The sequence below is a fragment of the Cucumis melo genome, chromosome 4, assembly GCF_025177605.1.
Source record: "Cucumis melo cultivar AY chromosome 4, USDA_Cmelo_AY_1.0, whole genome shotgun sequence".
Lineage (NCBI taxonomy): Eukaryota > Viridiplantae > Streptophyta > Magnoliopsida > Cucurbitales > Cucurbitaceae > Cucumis > Cucumis melo.
In genome coordinates this window covers 33,341,146-33,359,649 of record NC_066860.1, presented here as the reverse complement: position 1 = coordinate 33,359,649, position 18,504 = coordinate 33,341,146, and the positions used below count along the sequence as shown (strand labels likewise).

The window sequence follows — 18,504 nt, the reverse complement described above, 5'->3', positions numbered from 1 at the left end:
GTATTATTGAATTTGTACTTTGTATAGCATAAAATGTTGGATAATTATCAAGAATTTTCTATCATTCAAGAAGTTAAATGAAGTCAATTTTGAACCATTAAATCTCACACTTTGATTAGACCAATTTATTTAGTCGTTGGACTTTGCTTGATAACCAAGTATCTTTTGGAATACAAATGGTCATTAAATCATCCCAAAATCTCTACCAAATAAGTGAGGTACAAATAAGAGAGAACTTTCTTCTCATAATAAAGTTCTTTATATATCTCCATTAGAAAAACAAAACAAAAAAAAAAGTTTGCAGACTCAAATTTGTGAATTATTATATCATTACACCCGTTCTTAATACATCAACAAAAGATGCAAATCCTTAAGTTGGTAAGAAACCATCTCTTCAAAAATTGAGAACTAAAACCATTCATTCAATAGTACACCAATCTAGCAATTCACTACCCAAAATTACAAAATCATATTTTAAACAAAGAATTCACTTTGGGGAAAAAAACACTTCTGTTCTACCTTTCTACTTGGGGAGGGAAAAAGATTATATAAAAATCATCTTCTCATTTGTATTCTTCTCTACTACTAAAAAAAAAGATAATAAGATAGGGAGAAAAAAAACAAAAACTTATGTCCATGATTTTAATGAGTTGGCGGTGAGCTTCTAAAAGATCCGATTGCTTTCACGGCGGAGGCTCGAAGAACATATTGATAATACATTGCAGCAATTGTTGATCCAATTAGCGGCCCAACCCAAAAAATCCACTGCAATATTACCAAACACAACCTACACTTTTATGTTCATACATTCATAATCATCCATTCCTAATCTACGCTAAAAAACAATCTTCCATCCTAAACTTTCATGAAAAATAACAATTTAGTCGAGTTTCCTTTTACAAAAAAATTCATCAAAATTAGCTTAGAGAATAGTTGGTTTAATGGAAATAAGAGATCAAAACAAATCAAAGGAGAGTGTGGATACATACATGATCTTTCCAAACTTTATGATTGTTGATGATGACGGCAGCACCGAAGCTTCGAGCAGGGTTAATGCCAGTGCCGGTGACGGGAATGGTGGCGAGGTGAACCATGAAGACAGCAAAGCCAATGGGGAGTGGAGCCAAGACAGGAACATGGGAATCTCTAGCATTGCGTTTGGGATCAGTGGCGGAGAAGACGGTATACAGAAGAACAAAGGTGCCCACAATCTCAACAGCAAGGCCAGTGCCTCGGCTATAACCATCAACGAGCTGATTAGCACCACCGCCGTAGTGGTTGTAACGATCTCTCTGCAATGTCTTGACCAAGGCGCACCCACATAGGGCCCCTATGCACTGAGCTATGATGTAGAGCAACGCTCGGACCAACGATATCTTTCTTGTTAAAAACATTCCGAATGTCACTGCTGGATTTATGTGCCCTCCTGCCATTTTTTACCCATCCATCAACCGATTTCATCCTTCTAAATAAATTCTACACTAAATTACCCATTCCTTTTACTTCAAATGTAATTTTGTAATGTTGATGAAAGTTCAAATTGAGCTTCAACAAATTCGATAAATTTTGGCTCTAAACTTGAAAAATAAGTTGTTGTGACTTATAATTAGTTTGCTTAATAATTTCCAATGTGGTATAATTTTCAGATGAAGAACTTTACCAGAGATTCCGGCGGTGCAGTAGACGAGGACGAAGATCATACCCCCGAAGACCCACGAGATTCCTACGGGGCCAACTCCGGCGCATACATTCCCACCGTTGAGCGGGTCCGTCTGGCTACTATTTCCGATCACCGTCAAAACGACGACGTACAGAAACAACAAAGTCGCCACAAACTCAGCAATGATAGCTCTGTAAAACGACCATTTCGCGAACTCCTCCATGTCGATCATCGGCGCCGGAAGCGGATCGAAATAGTCTTTCCTCGACGCCGCCCCCCGGCCTCCGATTTCGATGTCGCTGCTCGCCATTGGTGCAGGATCTCAGTGAATGTGAAGTGAGTGAAATTTTTGTTAGGGCTTCGATTGTGGGTTCGGGAATGGGGAAATTTGGAGATGGATAGTTGAATGATTGATGAGATTTAAGGGATTTTGTTTGAATTTCTTGACATCCGAACACTTCTTTGGTTTTGTCTGTGTTAATCCGCATCTCTCTATGAAGGAATTTGTGGTTCGTTCGTTGGAATTGATTTTTGAAAATTTCCGCCACAAAATGATTTCTCTCCAAATTTAGTCTTAGGATTAGAATGAGAGCGATTTTGAGAGAACCATTTGTCCATCCTCTTTTTCTAATTATTATTACATTACTCCAATTTCTTTTATTTATTTATTTATTTATTTATTTATTGTTATTATTTTAGATTTTTATGTATCTTTTAATTTTTGAAATATTTTTACAATTTATAGTAAAGTTTTAAAAAATATACTTCACAACCAACTAAACACAAAATTGTTCCTTTAAATTATATTATATGATCGTGACCTAAAATTATATTATTTTTCAAGATTATATTCTAATCTTTAGGAATATTTAAATCGGAAAAAAAAGGAATGATACAAGTAAAGTATATATTTTGTTTACAGCTTAACATTTGTCTAATTTATGACTCTAAAGTGTCATATTTATTTGTTATTAAAAACAACTTTTCCTAAAGAAATTATTTCTTATTCTCCAAAATCATTTGCTTTCTTACCCACCCTTCATAAAAAGATGATAATGTATTGTATTATATTGAAATCCAAATAAAAAACAACAATGTAAATTAGAAAGAGAATATCCGTACCTAGAACACTAAATAATTTAGTTAATTTTGTATCTATTCTCTCTCTCTCGTATAAATGTATAAATGTATACTTGGAGTAGAGTGATTTTTCTCAAGCAAACTTTACCTTAACTTGTTGTTTATTATAGTAGGTTGAAATTTGACTTCGTGTTATTGATCTCGTTTGTTTGATTGACGTATGATGAATGATTGAATTTATTCATTTTGAGCATTGAACCAAAGACTTTGTTGATTTTTCGTAAGGAATTTGGCTTTCCTACAATATTTCATACAATGTATTGTTGTCTAACCAAATGAGGCCATAATTTAGGTGGATTGGATGCAGATGATGACCAAAAATATAAATAAATTAAAGAATAGTATGTTAAGTAATGAGTAGTAATCAACCGACACATTTTTAAAAAGCAAAATAAAATCATGCCTAACACGTGCAGTGCACGGTGCACCACAATAAGAGTGGACAAGAAATGGAATTAAAAATAAATAGAGGGTGGAGTGGGCCGCACGGCCCAAATGGATATTGAGAAGCCACGTCACCGGTAAACCACACACCAATTAATCAATTATTCATATCCTTACACCTAAACCATACTCTCCCACTCGATCACTACGGCACATTTTGCTAATTCTTTCCACAGCTCTAATTTTGGTAACTAAATTAATTTACAATATTTTATTAATTACCACTAAATTTTGGAACATATACCCATTGAACTGAAGAATCAACACGCTATTAATTTAAGAAGAAGAAGAAGAAGAAGAAATTCCATTATCATGTACTTTGAAGGGATGTGGAGATTGAATTTGAATGTTTTTTAAGTTAAAACGATAGACATATGCGAGTGAAGGTGTTGAGAAGTTTGAACTTTGTATAAATAAGAAGGAATATTCCATCATCGCTGAAATTGGTAATACAAATCAACTGCGACGCAATATGAACATATATATACACAATGTAAATTCAAGTAAGAAAGAAAAATGGAAAATTAAAATTGAAAGCCGTAAACAATTATAATGGAGACTCCATATTCCATTCAATATATATTCTCACAGATCCGAAAGGAGAATTGGAGAAATATATATAATGAGAGATCTGAAATGAAGAGAGAGGAGAAAATTAAAATAGCTAATCAGAAGTATCTTCGGAATCGTGTTCAGGAATAGTATCCAAGGAAGGAGAATTGGAGGATTTGGAAGGAGAAATAAGAGGGGGAGGAGCGACCTCGATCCAGGAGCTAAGATTAGAGAGGACCGGCTTTGCCATGGAAGAGGGGATGAGGGCTGTAGTGATTGTGGAAATGAGAGAGAGAGAATGTTTGAGGAGGAAGGGGAGTGAAGGTGGATATTTATAGAGAGAGGAATAGGAAAGAGCGGAGGAAGAAGAGGGTAATGAATCCAAACACTAACACACGAGAGAAAGAGAATTCCTTTTTTTTTTATTATTATTATTATTAGTTTTAATTTTGGAAAGGAAACGCGGAGAGATTGTTTAGCGGCATGTGAAAAAAACAAATAAAAAACTTGAATAACGCCATGGGGAGCCACCTAACACCCCCCTTCCTCGAACCTACCTTCACTCTTTGGATTTTATGTCACCTTCATCACCTTTTTTTTTTTTCTTCTTTCTTCTTTTTAGAGTTCTTTGGGTTAATGAGATTGGTGTAGGGAACAAAATGTTCAACAAACTCCACGTGACATTGATAGTGAAGACATCCCACACACATTTGGATGCTTAGGAGAGAGTATGAAGTTCGAATATCAAATTTGAGTATCAACTCAAGTAGCTCTAGGAATTTACGTTCAGTCTATCGTTAAATTTGTTAGAGATACAACTAAAATATTACATTAGATAAATAAAAAAATGCCAGAAGTATATAAATGAGGATAACTATTTTTTTTAGATACGAGACTAACTTTTGAGGTAAACCCAAAAGCATATATATCGATAATGAACAATGAACATATTTGTCAAGATATGTAAATGTTGGTTGTTGTCAACAGAACTAGCCAAGTGGGTATTAAGACAAACTATGAAAAGAGGAGGTGAGGGTTTGATACTCGGTTTTCCTCCACTCCTGGCCCAATTTTCCGAACTTTCTAAGTCTGTTTAGTTCGTACTTGAGAACATTTACAATGAGATACCTCTTGATTTACACTTTAAAAATTAATACCATTAACTTCTTTGTTTTCATGTTCGTAATTTCAGGTTTCAAATTAAAAGCATCATAATTATATCCTAAAAGAACATCCTAAATTTTCCTTCCCAAAAAATACAACACTCTAATTTCTCGATCGGGGAAAGAGGAGAGAGATGTATTGCAATTCAAGGAAAGTGAAAATTCAACAGGAAGTGATGGAAATTGTTACATTTGCTTGATATCTGAACTCTGGTTGAACATTAAAGTTGCATTTCTTTGCACATGAAATATCATTTTCTATATAAGACCATTTAGGCTTTCATCTTTAAACTGACATTGAAAATTCTAAACATAAAACTTTAAGAATATTCAATTCGATGAGATTAAATTTCGACAAGAAACCTGAATGATAATGCAGTTTTTCGGTTTTTAACACTCGGGCTAGTATTGGTTCTAACATAGATATAATACTACAAGCATCAACTGAAACAACAGCTTCCAAATTCAAATCCATGAGGGCATTTAAACCAAATAATTGAATATTATAATCCTACGTTATTAATGTTTATTACGTTAAGTTTGAATCATATTTAAACTATTTTAGTGTGAAAATAAAATAGTAAACACTAAAACAAATGATAATAATAAATAGTTGATGTAAAATAGTAAAAACAGCAACAGATAGAGTTCTGAAATAATGTTACCGTTCGGTAATTGAAGAATAAAAAATTATTGTAACAAGATTATAGTCCAGGACCCTCCTTTCCCAAAGGACATCCCATTTGGGAGGAAAACAAAAACTATATATGGTCAGTGTCTTCCTAAAATATAACTATAAAATCAGTTTGAAACTGTCCATTTTACACCAAATGATAAACCAATCCAGTTATTAGAATTGTAACACAATCATGTGCCAGAAAGTTGAATCGTGGAATCAACTTATTGGGAGGTATCCATAATCTACCACAGGGCACATAGCGGCAAACATCGGAGGCCACATAAAAGTACAGGTTTTCAAGCATCAAACGCAAAAGACAGCTCCGTACTTCAGTATAATCAGTAAAAAATAAATCAGTTCAAAATGCATTTTACCCACGAGGCTACTTTATCATCTTCGTGTTTGAGTTATTTAAGTCTTCTAGTGTCGGGGCTTGAGGAAAAGATAGTGTTTTCCACCCCAAGGATATCTGATGCACGGTTTGTTGGGCCTCTCTTTGCATCCAGCTTTGACATTTTATTTGATTAGTTATGTTCTTAGCAAGCTACTATAGGTATTTATAATCAACCATCTTCATTAGCTAAAACCTATACTTAGAGGCTAAGGATCCCCCCCTACGGCTTCTCAACAACTTTAGATCACTACTAAAATAACGGCCCTAACATCCATGAGCTACAAGCAACCAACATTTAAAAGCCTCAAACTAATTGTTCAGAAAACAATTGCTGATGAGCCAATGATTTGAAACAGACTATTTTAGAGATGTATATAGGGGAACTTTTAAACGACAAGAATTGGTCCTGGGAAGCCCATGTACACTAGTTTGAGAATCTTAATCAATACCAAATATCATTTTTTATAAGAATCTTCTTCAATACCTAAAATCATATCATGTCAAAATCAAATCACCAATCCTAGATAAACAATCAAGCAACAAGCCTTAATATACTCTTTGTATACACCCATGATACCATTATATATTTCAGGTTAGCAGAGTAGAATAGATAAGATGAACCCAAAAGGTGCAAAACGCAGTTCTCACTTTAACTATTGAAAATCGCATAATTTCAAGGCAAAGGTTGCAAAAGACCTAATTAATATGTAGCCTAACACAGCCAATAACAGAAAATCCGAAGTGTATAAATATGATTCTATGACATACAAGTTCATGATAACTCATTGAAATGCCCCATAATGACAAGTGCAAGCAAATGTAGGCAAGTGATAGATTAAAAAAAAATCTAACCAGATAATCTTCATACATTCCTTGAACCAATGATAGATCAGAAATAAAGCTTTGATATTCATTGCAATAATCCAATTCAGGCTTCTTTAAAAAAAAACGACAAAAAACGCAGATAAACAAGAGAGAAATAGAGAAAAACCACCCTAAAACTTACGTTAAATAGCAAAACTGATAAAACAAGGATGTAGAAGTAAATTCAATATCCCTCATTCTAAAGGAGTGGCCAAAGAAAGTTTTACTCTCAATCTTGGGGGATTTCAACATCGCCATCAGTAATCTCTTGTTGAAGATCCTTCGGGTCCTTGCCATCGACAGTACAGCCAACAGACACACAAGTACCAAGAATCTCCTTGACGGAGCCAGAGAGATCCTTAGCCATCGACCTGGGCCGCATAACCCTAGCAATCTCAATCACATCATCAAGAGAAATATTCCCATTATGCTTGATGTTCTTAGTTTTCTTCCTGTCACGTTCCGGCTCCTTCAAAGCCTTAATTACCAAAGCCGCCGCAGAAGGAACAACGGAGACCTTCGCCTGACGATTTTGGACGGTGAGCTTTACAGTTACCCTAAGACCTTTCCATTCCTTGGCGGTCTCTTTAGCAATGTCTTCTCCAATCTTCTTAGGGGAAAGACCGAGAGGACCGATCTTGGGGGCGAGAGAACTAGCGGCTCCGACCTCACCTCCGGTGACGCGAACGAAGACTTCAACGACCTGACTAGGGTCCAACTTCGGAGGCATGATTCGGCGGCGGGAAGGGTAGTGGATTCGAGAGATTCCACAGAAGGAAACACAACCACAGCCACTGATGAACTAAAAGAGAGCGGCGAAGAGAAAATGGAGAGGCTTTCGGTTGATTTATGCTAGGGTTTTTCACTTGCCTTCCACACCCGACGATGTGTCGTCGGCCCATTCTCTAATGAAAATTAAAAACCCTAATCCGTTTCTTTTGGACTTTTCCCGCCATGTGTCGGCCCATTCCAAATTGGTTTTGTGAAAATGGGCCTAAATATATTTCAAAAAACATCTTGCGACTAAAATTATATTTTACCTTTTGTTAAAAATAAATTAAAAAATTGATCGTTTACCTAAATGTAACAAAAACTCAAAACTATTTACGGTCAGTGTAAAAAAGAAACAAAAGCATATAAAGTCCGTAATTTCACAACTTTTAGATTTGTCCTTAAATATTGAGGACTATTTGTTAATTCTATTTATTATTTTTCTTTGCAATTTATTCATATTTTCTTTATCTTATTTTTAAACGGTTTATTCTTCTATTTAAATCTCTTATTTCATATTCACCATTTTCAATAAAATTCTATGAAGCTACCTCGTCTTCCTCATATTCAAAAATATCAAGACCGTTTAAATATCATTTTGACACGATTTGAACGATAGTTTGCCATAATCAACATGATTGTTTACCATGGTCAACACGATTGTTTAAATTTGAAACATTTTTTTCATCGTTTAAGACGAACTATACGATTGTGTTGGCTTGATCTAAACAATCGTTTACCATAATCAACACGATCGTTTGATTTAATGTTTTTAACGATTATTTACATCAAACTATACAGTCACTTACCATAACCAAACATAATCATTTTCCACAATTAACACAATCATTTAGCATGGTCAATACAATCGTTTAAATCTAAAATATTTTTTCCATTGTTAAAAAAACAACACAATCGTGTATCATGACCTAAACGATAGCAGATCATTCATTTAAATTGTAGTACACGATCGTTTTAAATAAAATTACTTGTGCGCGTCTTTGTGATCGATTAATCACGTATTGACTATGATATTTTTGATATTTTCTATTATGAGTCTGTAAAATTTTCGGTTTTCATAATTTTTCTATCAAATAAAAATATTTTAACGATTAGTTATATATTTTTTATTTTTGAAAGAAAACAACGAACAACAACAAAATAATATCGAACCTAAAGTTATTAATTCAAATTTCCACTTTCACGTGTGGTAAGAAAACGTAATGATTTTTTTTAGGGAAAAGACAGGTAGTAATATTTAATTATATATAATTGTAACAATCATAGTTTAGATTTAGATACATTTTAATTTAGCCTGTTGTTTTTATCAATTGGGTTGGGATATATTTTTAATGGCCAAAATTATATGAGCCAACGGTCATAGATTGCTATCATAATTATACATATAATTTTTTAAATTTTTTAAATTTTTCCTAATGAGGATATATTTGGCAAATTTAATTGGTCCGTCATGAAATTTCATGTGTAATGACAATAAATCAAACGTCACTAACTATTAAATTATCTCTCTTAATCACTGGTGAAGAGTTGACACAAACTATATATATATATATATATATATATATATATATATATATATATAATGCTTGAAAGAAATACCAAATTTGAAAGTGACTTTATTCAATTTAATAATAAAACAATGTCTAATCCATAATTTTATTACATTTATGTTTCATTTTTTTATCATTGTATTCATAATTGAAGTTTCTCGAAATGTCTTTCGCGATCCTTGTTAAGGAGTAACGAATATTTTAATCCATGCATAGTTCATCTTAGATAAAATATATACTAATAAGTTTAAGGTCATAAGTTTTGATATCTAATGTGTGATTAAAAAAAACGATTTAATATGCTAAAATTACGATTTATTATATATTTGAAATTATGTCGAAAAGGTTTATTATTATTATTTACAATGGGACTTTCATCAAAGCCTAATGGCAAAAAAGAGGTAGAATTGGTGCAAATAATCTAAATTATGAATGAATGAAAAAAGTTAGTAGAATAATAGCAACGATGAGACGAATATTCGAACATAGAAAATTGTGTTAATTATGCTTAAATTAAATTTACTTCGATTATAAAAACAACATATTTTAATTTACATTTTAAAATTGAAAAATAACATAATCGATTAGAAATATCGAAGAAAAAAAAAAACGTAGAAGATATATTTTGAGTTCCTAAGATTTCATGTTTGAACTTAACACATATCTATTTAGTACGTGCAAGTTTTAGATAATGAATTAGGTTAGAAAACTGGTATCTGTCTTGACCTTACATCGTGTTATCATTAGTTGACAAATGAAAATAAAATTAGATGATGTGGCATGATTGAATTTGCATTTTCTTTTTAATGATGTAACACTTTTTTTCTAATTAATTTTATAGTGATATTTGTTTTGTTATATATATATATATATAATAATCACTATAAACACACTCTTATTTATCCATTTTACCTATTTTAAAAAATAAAAAATAAACAATAAATAAGAGGAGAGTTTCAATTTTATTTGGTAACTATTTTCCTTTTCTTTTTCTAAAGTTAAATTTTAAAATCCATCCATTGACAAATAATTTTCTAAGTAAACCTTTTCTTTTCAAACTTTGACCAAAGTACAAAAGCATATTAATAACTTATAAAACGATTACATATATAGGTAAAAGATCAAATTTCTAACGTTGAAAGAATAAGTCTATGTCAATTAAATCAATAGAGAATAATTTAAAGAAAATATATATTAAGTAGACGATAACTTGATTGAGATTAGACAAGAGTACAAGAAACAAACACTTACCTTTTAGACGTTCATATAAGACAAAAATGAGAGTATTATTACGCAAAATAGTTAAATCGGAAAAAAATAAAAACCATATTACGAGAAGAAAAAAAAAACATTAATTTATTTAGAAGACTTCACCACAATTATTACACACATGGTTTGTTCCTATGTGATTGCAACCATCCCTAATTTAAAAAAGATAACGTAGGCTTTCTTTTTTTTGGTTTAAAAATGATCGATGCATGAAGAATCTTATCATAATAAAAGAATTCATCTTGTTTGCATAAAAAGTAGGAAAGTGTAACAGTTATGAACAATAATTGTGCATGGGGTTTCTTTCCCCTTTCTAATTCTCTTTAAATATATATATATATATATACATTGTCTAAATTATATTTTTTATTTTTATTTTAAACTTTTGTAAAATTGGGTGTGATGATAATGATGCATTTATGTTGTTTGAAATTTGAGATTTATTTATTTATCCAAAAAGAAATTTGTAGCTTAAAGTTCACTTTAATTTTCTTTTAATTTAGTTTATATGTTTTTAAAATGTTACAAAATTTTAATTTTTAATTTTAAATTCTATTCGAATTCGGTCGGTTTAAGTATCGTCATTTATACTTTTAGTACAACTTTTAACGCTTATGAACTAAATTGAAGCAAAACTTGAATCTCCATACTAAAATTTAAATATTTTGAATTATGTCTACAAAATTTAAACTAATTTTATTTTAGGACGGTCAATATTACTCAAAGAGTAATCCTTTTATTTTCCAACGTAAAAACATAAAATATAATGGTCATTGAATAATTTGTTTATTATCGTCTATTCATTTATTTAAATAATCAAAACAACAATAATAATTAAAAACTATAGACAATATTATGAAAATAGATCAAAAAAAGTAAAAATGGTAGAGATATTATATATATTAACTATTGGTTTTATATGTGGATTGAATAAATGTAAGACATCAATAATTTTGGGGATAAATTAAAAGAAACAATTGTAAAAGGAGGGAGACAAATTTAAAGCAATTATAGAACACAAAGTTGTAAAAAAATTTAAATAAAGGAAAATAACATTATGAAATGGTCCCTGAGATTATTAATTATTTAGTAAAAGAATTTGAACCTTATCCACTTATCCATTCCAAATGATAGTTGGAATATGTGAAAGAAATTACTTCTAAAATTAATAAATTAACCAATCTAATTGACCAAACAAAAAAATTCACATATTACACATAAAAGGAAGACTCAATAAAATAGATAAAATGGCAGTAAAGGTAACGGTACTATTCTATTTCTTCACGTATCTTTCTTTTTGGTACACCCGTGCCTCTCTCCCTTCACCACCGCCGTCAGATGTTCGTACTAAATTCAACGAAACTAAGTTTGAACGTATCGGATCTGTACACGTCATCCATTGACACGAAATATTCGTCCTACTCAGCGTATTGAATCTTTAGTGGACGGCAGCGAGTCACGGTGAAAACGCGATTTTTCGTATGCTACGTGTCGCGCCCACAATTTTTGAAATATGAAAATTGAGTTTAATTTTGGTTACGTAAACTTATTATTTTATTTTTGGAGAGTGAACTTTATGGTTTGTAAAGTTTATAAAATTCATGTATTTTAAGATATAGTGTGTACGTTACTCATTAAAAAAAAGAGTAATTATGGTAAGGTATTTTTTTTGAATCAAACGGAACCTGACTTTTTTTTAATTAAAAGTGAAATCATAGTACAATAATTCGTAAGTTATAAATATGATTCTTTAAAAAAATGTAAATTTAATATTTTACTATTGTATAAGATCTTTTGTATTTTACTTTTCTATATACAATAGTTAATTTTTTGGATGAGACAATATAGATTTGAGAATTTTTAAAGTTTATAATGGTACGTTTAACTTTTGAAATCACAAGTTTTTTTTTGCCCTAAAGCATTATTTAGAGACTTACTATTCTTGCAAGCTATCTTAACATGTCCCTCAAAATAAGATCTGTATTGGATCGAACACATGTTTGAGATTAATGAGTTTTGATACAATGTTTGATATTATGAGTTTCTGTCTCAAAACCAACTGACAATGAGAAGAGTAATCCATTTATGATTTTTTTAAGATAGGATTCTTAACATCTCAACAAGTGATTTGTTTTTCTTTAAGTTCATTTGATCAATGTGTACTTTGGACTTAGCGTAGTTTTTATATTTTTAATAAATCTCAAATTTAATCCAAAAAATTTGTAGCGAAAATGTTGGTAGGTTAAATATTTATAAAAATTGAAAAGAAAAAGCAAGAGAAGAAGAATTTAATCATTCGAGGAAAATAGAGTGGAAGAAATTTCAAAGTAATGTAACAAACATTTATAATAAAAAAAAAAAAAAAAACCATAATGTGTGGGACCCCACCAATTGCAGTGGCCGTAGGGAGGGAGAGTTCGTAGCGTATAATATCCTTTAATATTTTTGTTTTTGTTATTTTTTAATTTCTCAACCATTTTTATTTGAATCCGAAATGATTGGTACACGTGTTGAGGTATTATTAAGTGCATTTAAGAATTCGTCGTTATCTTCTATTACACCAATCATGCGATGCAGGAGAGTGGTGGCATTGAAATTTTACTAAAATATATGTATTTTTCTTTTATTATAATATTGTCCGACGTGTCGTACCCTAAGGTCTTGAGAACTTAGACAGAATGATATTGTGTTGTGTCGTATCGGATCGTACGTGTCGTCTGTTGTAAATGCCGGATTTTACTACCATTATTTCTCACCATCCCTCTCCTCCTCACGTGCTTATGGTGCACTTCCCATATTTGATTCAAACAATATGTAATTAAATTACTTTATCTTTTTTCAAACACATATTATATATATATATATATATAACCAATATTCTTTTAATAAATTTACTTTGCTCAAAATAAAGTTAAGCTCGTGAATTAATTATCTAAAGATAAATTTGAAGTTTTAATCGTTAATACATTTCATAGTTACTTGTTCGATTTCACTTACCAAATTAGCTCCATTCAATTAATCATGACAACTACGTGATGCACACATTTTTGTTTCAAAAAATTAATGGATAGCAACTATAGAAAAAACGACAAAGACATTTTAATTTAATCACGACAAAATGAATAAAGATATAGCAAAATTTTAGATTCTATTAATAATAGACATTGATAATCACTAATATATTTCTACAAGTGGCATTGATAGACAGTGATAAAAGTTTATTGGTTTCTATCATTAATATAATCTAAAATTTTGCTATAAATATTTTAGTTTATTTTACTATATTTGAAAGTGTCCCTTTATCTAAACTTACAAATAATTTCATAAAATTTAAAATTCAAATTATTGAAAATCAATTTTCATCCTAAAAAGTAGAGTTATATAAGAAAAATTCACAAAATTTTGTATATACAAAAGTGATAATGGAAAAAGATTTATAGGAAAAGAGGACCAATAATAAACAAGTAGTGATGATTAAAATGAGAAATTTAAAATTACATGAACCGAAAAAGAAAGGGGAAGGAAAGAAATAAAGAAAGAGATTTATAGGGATAAAAATGTAATTTGAAGTTATTAGAGGACAAAAAAGTTATTAAACAAAGGTAAGAAGAAATTGGTAAAAGGGTAGAAAATGGGGTGTGAGAATCCAACGGCGAGTGCACGCTAAAACCGTGTGGGAGTTGTGTATTCTAGAATTGTCTCTTGTATTATTATTTATTTGAATATATAATTAAAGTTTAAAAATGTTCGTACGCCGGGCGAAGAAAGAACGGGGGGGGAGAAGCGTGAACTTATCCATTAAAACCATTATAAAAATGGTGGGCCAAAACTCTAAATAATTTCACAATTTGATTCCTTCAGAGCAGTTGAATTTCAATTCAATTCAATCACAAAACAAGAAGAAGAAGAAGAAGAAGAAGATCTGAAACTCCTCCAAATCATCGATCAATTTTTTTCAATGGCGTCACGGAGAGGCGGCTTAGGATTCGGATTCGGTTTTCACTCCAAACCTAACTACATCTATCCGGCGTCGGAGTCACTTCGCTATTCTGAATCTTCTACCGAAAACGGCCTCTTTGAATTCGACGAATCGGATATTTGGACCTCCGCTACTACTACTACTCCAACTCCCCCGATGGAATCGAGAAAGATCTTTCCGATCTCGAAGAAACTCCCGAAGAGGAGTGGGTCTGCTGCCACGGCGGTGGAGAAGGCGGTGAAGGCGTCTTCGTCATTGCCAGTCAACATTCCGGATTGGTCGAAGATTCTGCAGAAGGATCAGAACAAGCACGGGCGGAGAGCGGTGGCGGAGGAGGATTTTGATGATAGTGACGACGAGGATGACGACATTCGACGGGCACCGCCGCATGAGTATTTGGCGAGACGGCGAGGTGATTCGTTTTCGGTTCATGAAGGGATCGGAAGAACGCTGAAGGGAAGAGATTTGAGAATGGTGAGAAATGCAATTTGGAAAAAAACTGGGTTCGAAGATTAATTTTAGATTAATTTTTAGCTAAGCCTCATATAATCAGTACCGGAAATTATACTTAGAATAATGATTAGAGAATTTTGATGAAGTAAATTAATGTAATTTTCCATAAATTTTCTCCCTTTTCTTCTCTCTCTCCTCTTTTTTCTTCTCTTCCTTTTGATTCAAAATGTGTTCTTGTGATTATCTGTATCAAAAACAGTGATTTCTTTTTTGTTAATTAATTTCAATTCTCGAAACTTCAATTAATTAAATAACATTTTTCTGATTTAAGTATTTAAATTTTCGAAACTTAACGATTAAGCAACCGCCCAAATCAAACATAGTTCAAGAACATATAATTATATGTTTTAGGTTCAATTCTTCATTTGCCATGAAATAATTAGAAATATTAAAGCAATTAAAATGCTTAGGCATTTCTTGGGTCTATAAAAAGAAAAGTAGAGTGATTAAAATTAAAAATAACATAATTGAAAGGAAAAGAAAAAAAACTGATTGAAATGGTAGTAGGTGAAGAAAGCTATAGACAAGGTAGAGCAATCTTTGGGAAAAAGAATTCATATGTTTACTTGCTTGCCCAATCAAGCTATCCTTTACCATTAAAAAATATATATATATATATATATTTTTTTTTAAAAAAAAATTAAAAATTGGGTTTCATAGGAATATATGGTCTATTTTCCTTTTGTTAGTATATATATAGAAAATTAGATAATAACCCATTCAATTTTATATCTACAACCGAATGGTTAAAAAAAAAAAACAATTGTTTTAGATGATATGGGTGTGTACTTATTATAATAACTAGCCATTTTGAAAAACAACATTTTTAAATATAATAAAATAAATTAAAATATTTATAAACTATAATAGATTTTTGGATTATGTCGACTATAGATCAATGTCTATTGTTGATAAGATTTAAAATTTTACTATATGTTATAAATATTTTGTCAAATTTGCTATTTTTAATAATTTCCTTTAAAAATTTCACTCATAGGTCACAGTGATAGACTTATTTTAACTTTAAACTTTGAAATATTTTGTTATATTTGTAACTTTATTTATAACATTGTTGTCATAGTTACAACAATCTCATATTTAAAATTGCAGTAAAATATCCTAGTTTATCAAGGTATGTCAATATAATCCGAGTCTTTGTATTTTACAAAATTTGTAAACAAAAAAAAATAATAAAAAAGAAAGAGATTGGCAGACAAACTAAAATTTGAAAAGTGGCGAACATGGATTGGTGAAAGGAAAAAGGAATGGGTGTTTTTGGGAAGTTCTCGAGTTGTTTTACTTTTGCTTATAATGCCTCAAAGATTCTTTGTAGCTTATCCACCTTACCTTGATAGGGACATTTGACAATATTTTTTCTCTCTATCTTGTGGTTCTTTTATTCATTAATATTAATTATTTCAAATATATTATTTATTTTGCTTTCAATTGTCATTATCAAGGAAGAGATGGAAAAACACACACACACAAAAAAAAAAGAGAGAGAGAGAAAACAACATTAGATTTTTTTTGAGGTCCAAATTAAAATTTTAGATGTATGTGAGTTGATGATCATGATGTTAACAATCTCTTTAATTGAATTTAAAAAAAGAAGTGTTAAAGTTTAATTTATTTTTCCACACATAATAATATTGTTTTTTTTAATATTTTTAAAAAGCAAATTTTATTTCTAAAAAAATGTCAGAACGAGTTTAACAAATCTAAGGAGTTTGTAATTTTAATCTCATATTTTTATTAGATTGGGTTGTAATTAAAATAAGTGAGTTTTTTTTTTAGTACTAATAATGCAAAGATAATTACACTAATTGAATTAGAATTATTTAATGGTCATTAAAGATTAGAAGTAGCTGTTTTTAATGTTAACAAATGCGAAGAAGGGAAGGAAAGGAAAGGGAAAAAAAAAAAAGGCTAATTATAGAAAGAGGAATTTATATTATCCAACGGCGCTGCTTGGTTTCTTCCGACCTTCCCCCTACTTCCCCAACTACCTTCAATTTCTTAACGGATAATGTCAATTTTTGTTGTGTAATTTTAATATTTAAGTGCTAGTTTCCTTTTTAGTTCCACCATTAAAAGATTTTGGTAAATTGTTTTACGTATCGTATTTGAATTGGATAAGAAAATAATTCATATTTTGATATACGTTGTTAACATTTATGTATTTTATCTTTCTGATTCTATAATTCTTCTCGTCGTTTGTTATGTAATTGTAAGATTTATAGTCGATGTGACATCTTTTGTTGAGTAGTGTTAAGCAGGAACTGGATTGCTACGATGGTGTTGAGGCTAGTAAAGAGGATGTTTGTTACATAAAAAGAAGTAATAGATAATAAATAAAAAAAATCAGCTTGATTTTTTAAAATAAAAAAAGTCAATACATAAATTAATATCGTATTTGTTCGATCAACTTTTAATGGAGATATTTAATTTTATAGAAAATAATATTATTAATAAAAAAAAACATTTGAACTAATATCGTTTTTTTTTAACTTTTAATTGAAGAATTAAATTTTATAGAAAATATAATATTATCAATAAAAAGAATATTTGAACTAATTTCATTTCCGCCTTTTAAATAAACAAACAAATTTTCTTTAATCGGCTAAAATTACTTTTTTTTTTTTTTACTTTATTTTATTTATATGCAACTAAAAAAAATGTTAGCCACCAAAATATTAATTTAAGTTGGACCGAATTTACACTTCCAATCTTCTAATTAACATGGTTTGCTTAATTGGTAATAAATTTGTAATTAATTTTGAGGGATAATCACTTCCACCTTTTAGTAAAAAATAAAAGGGGAAAAAAGTCAAAAGCTAAAAAGTCATTTTCATATCTAATCTAGTATGGAAAATAGAAAAAGTGGTTAGGAAGATAACAAAATAAATAAATACATAATAATAATAATAATAACTATTATTATTATTATCTTCTATTATCGTTTTAGTTCATATATTACTTTTTAGACATTATTTAATAGCAACTTATATACTGATATGCGATTTTGGATTATTGAACGATTGATATGTTCTCGAAATCTAAAAGTTACATCCAAAATTTAAAAGTTTAAAGTTGTTATATTGATACACATAGTTTTAAATAACATAATCTAGAGATCTAGAAGAATAAATTGACATTTTTCTAATTAATTTTACAACATATTTATATTCTACGTTTAACACATAAAAACATGTTTTTTTTTTCATTTTCAAAATTAATAAAATATTAAAACTATTTACAAAATATAATAAAATTCATCAAACTCTCTCTTGTTTAATTTAAATTTCGTGTTCCATTTTTAACGTTGTAACGTAACGTTTTTTTTAATAAATATAATATAGTTTATAATTTATTAAATACACTAATAAAAAAATAATCATCTTTAAAAGTACTACCAACACATATTCAATAATTCTCATTTCATACATTCAATATAAGCTTAAAGTCAAAAATTTCACCCTCGTATTGCCAATTTTTAAAATAAGAA

At 30.1% G+C, this 18,504-nt stretch overlaps 3 protein-coding genes across 3 annotated transcripts; 1 reads left to right on the top strand and 2 right to left on the bottom strand.

Moving 5' to 3' along the window:
* Positions 1-393: 393 nt before the first annotated feature.
* Positions 394-2,338, bottom strand: PIP2-8 (aquaporin PIP2-8). Its single transcript, NM_001393785.1, is given in 3 exon segments — positions 394-765; positions 990-1,426; positions 1,661-2,338. Coding segments are annotated over 3 exon segments (870 nt in total). The 5' UTR covers positions 1,971-2,338; the 3' UTR covers positions 394-642.
* Positions 2,339-6,919: 4,581 nt separating this feature from the next.
* LOC103486479 (60S ribosomal protein L12-1) lies at positions 6,920-7,790 on the bottom strand. The gene has a single exon (XM_008444458.3). The coding sequence runs from the start codon at positions 7,624-7,626 to the stop codon at positions 7,126-7,128; it is 501 nt and encodes a 166-aa protein (XP_008442680.1). The 5' UTR covers positions 7,627-7,790; the 3' UTR covers positions 6,920-7,125.
* A 6,408-nt stretch (positions 7,791-14,198) lies between these two features.
* On the top strand, positions 14,199-15,117 carry LOC103486480 (uncharacterized). The gene has a single exon (XM_008444459.2). The coding sequence runs from the start codon at positions 14,466-14,468 to the stop codon at positions 15,000-15,002; it is 537 nt and encodes a 178-aa protein (XP_008442681.1). The 5' UTR covers positions 14,199-14,465; the 3' UTR covers positions 15,003-15,117.
* The last annotated feature ends 3,387 nt before the right edge of the window (positions 15,118-18,504 follow it).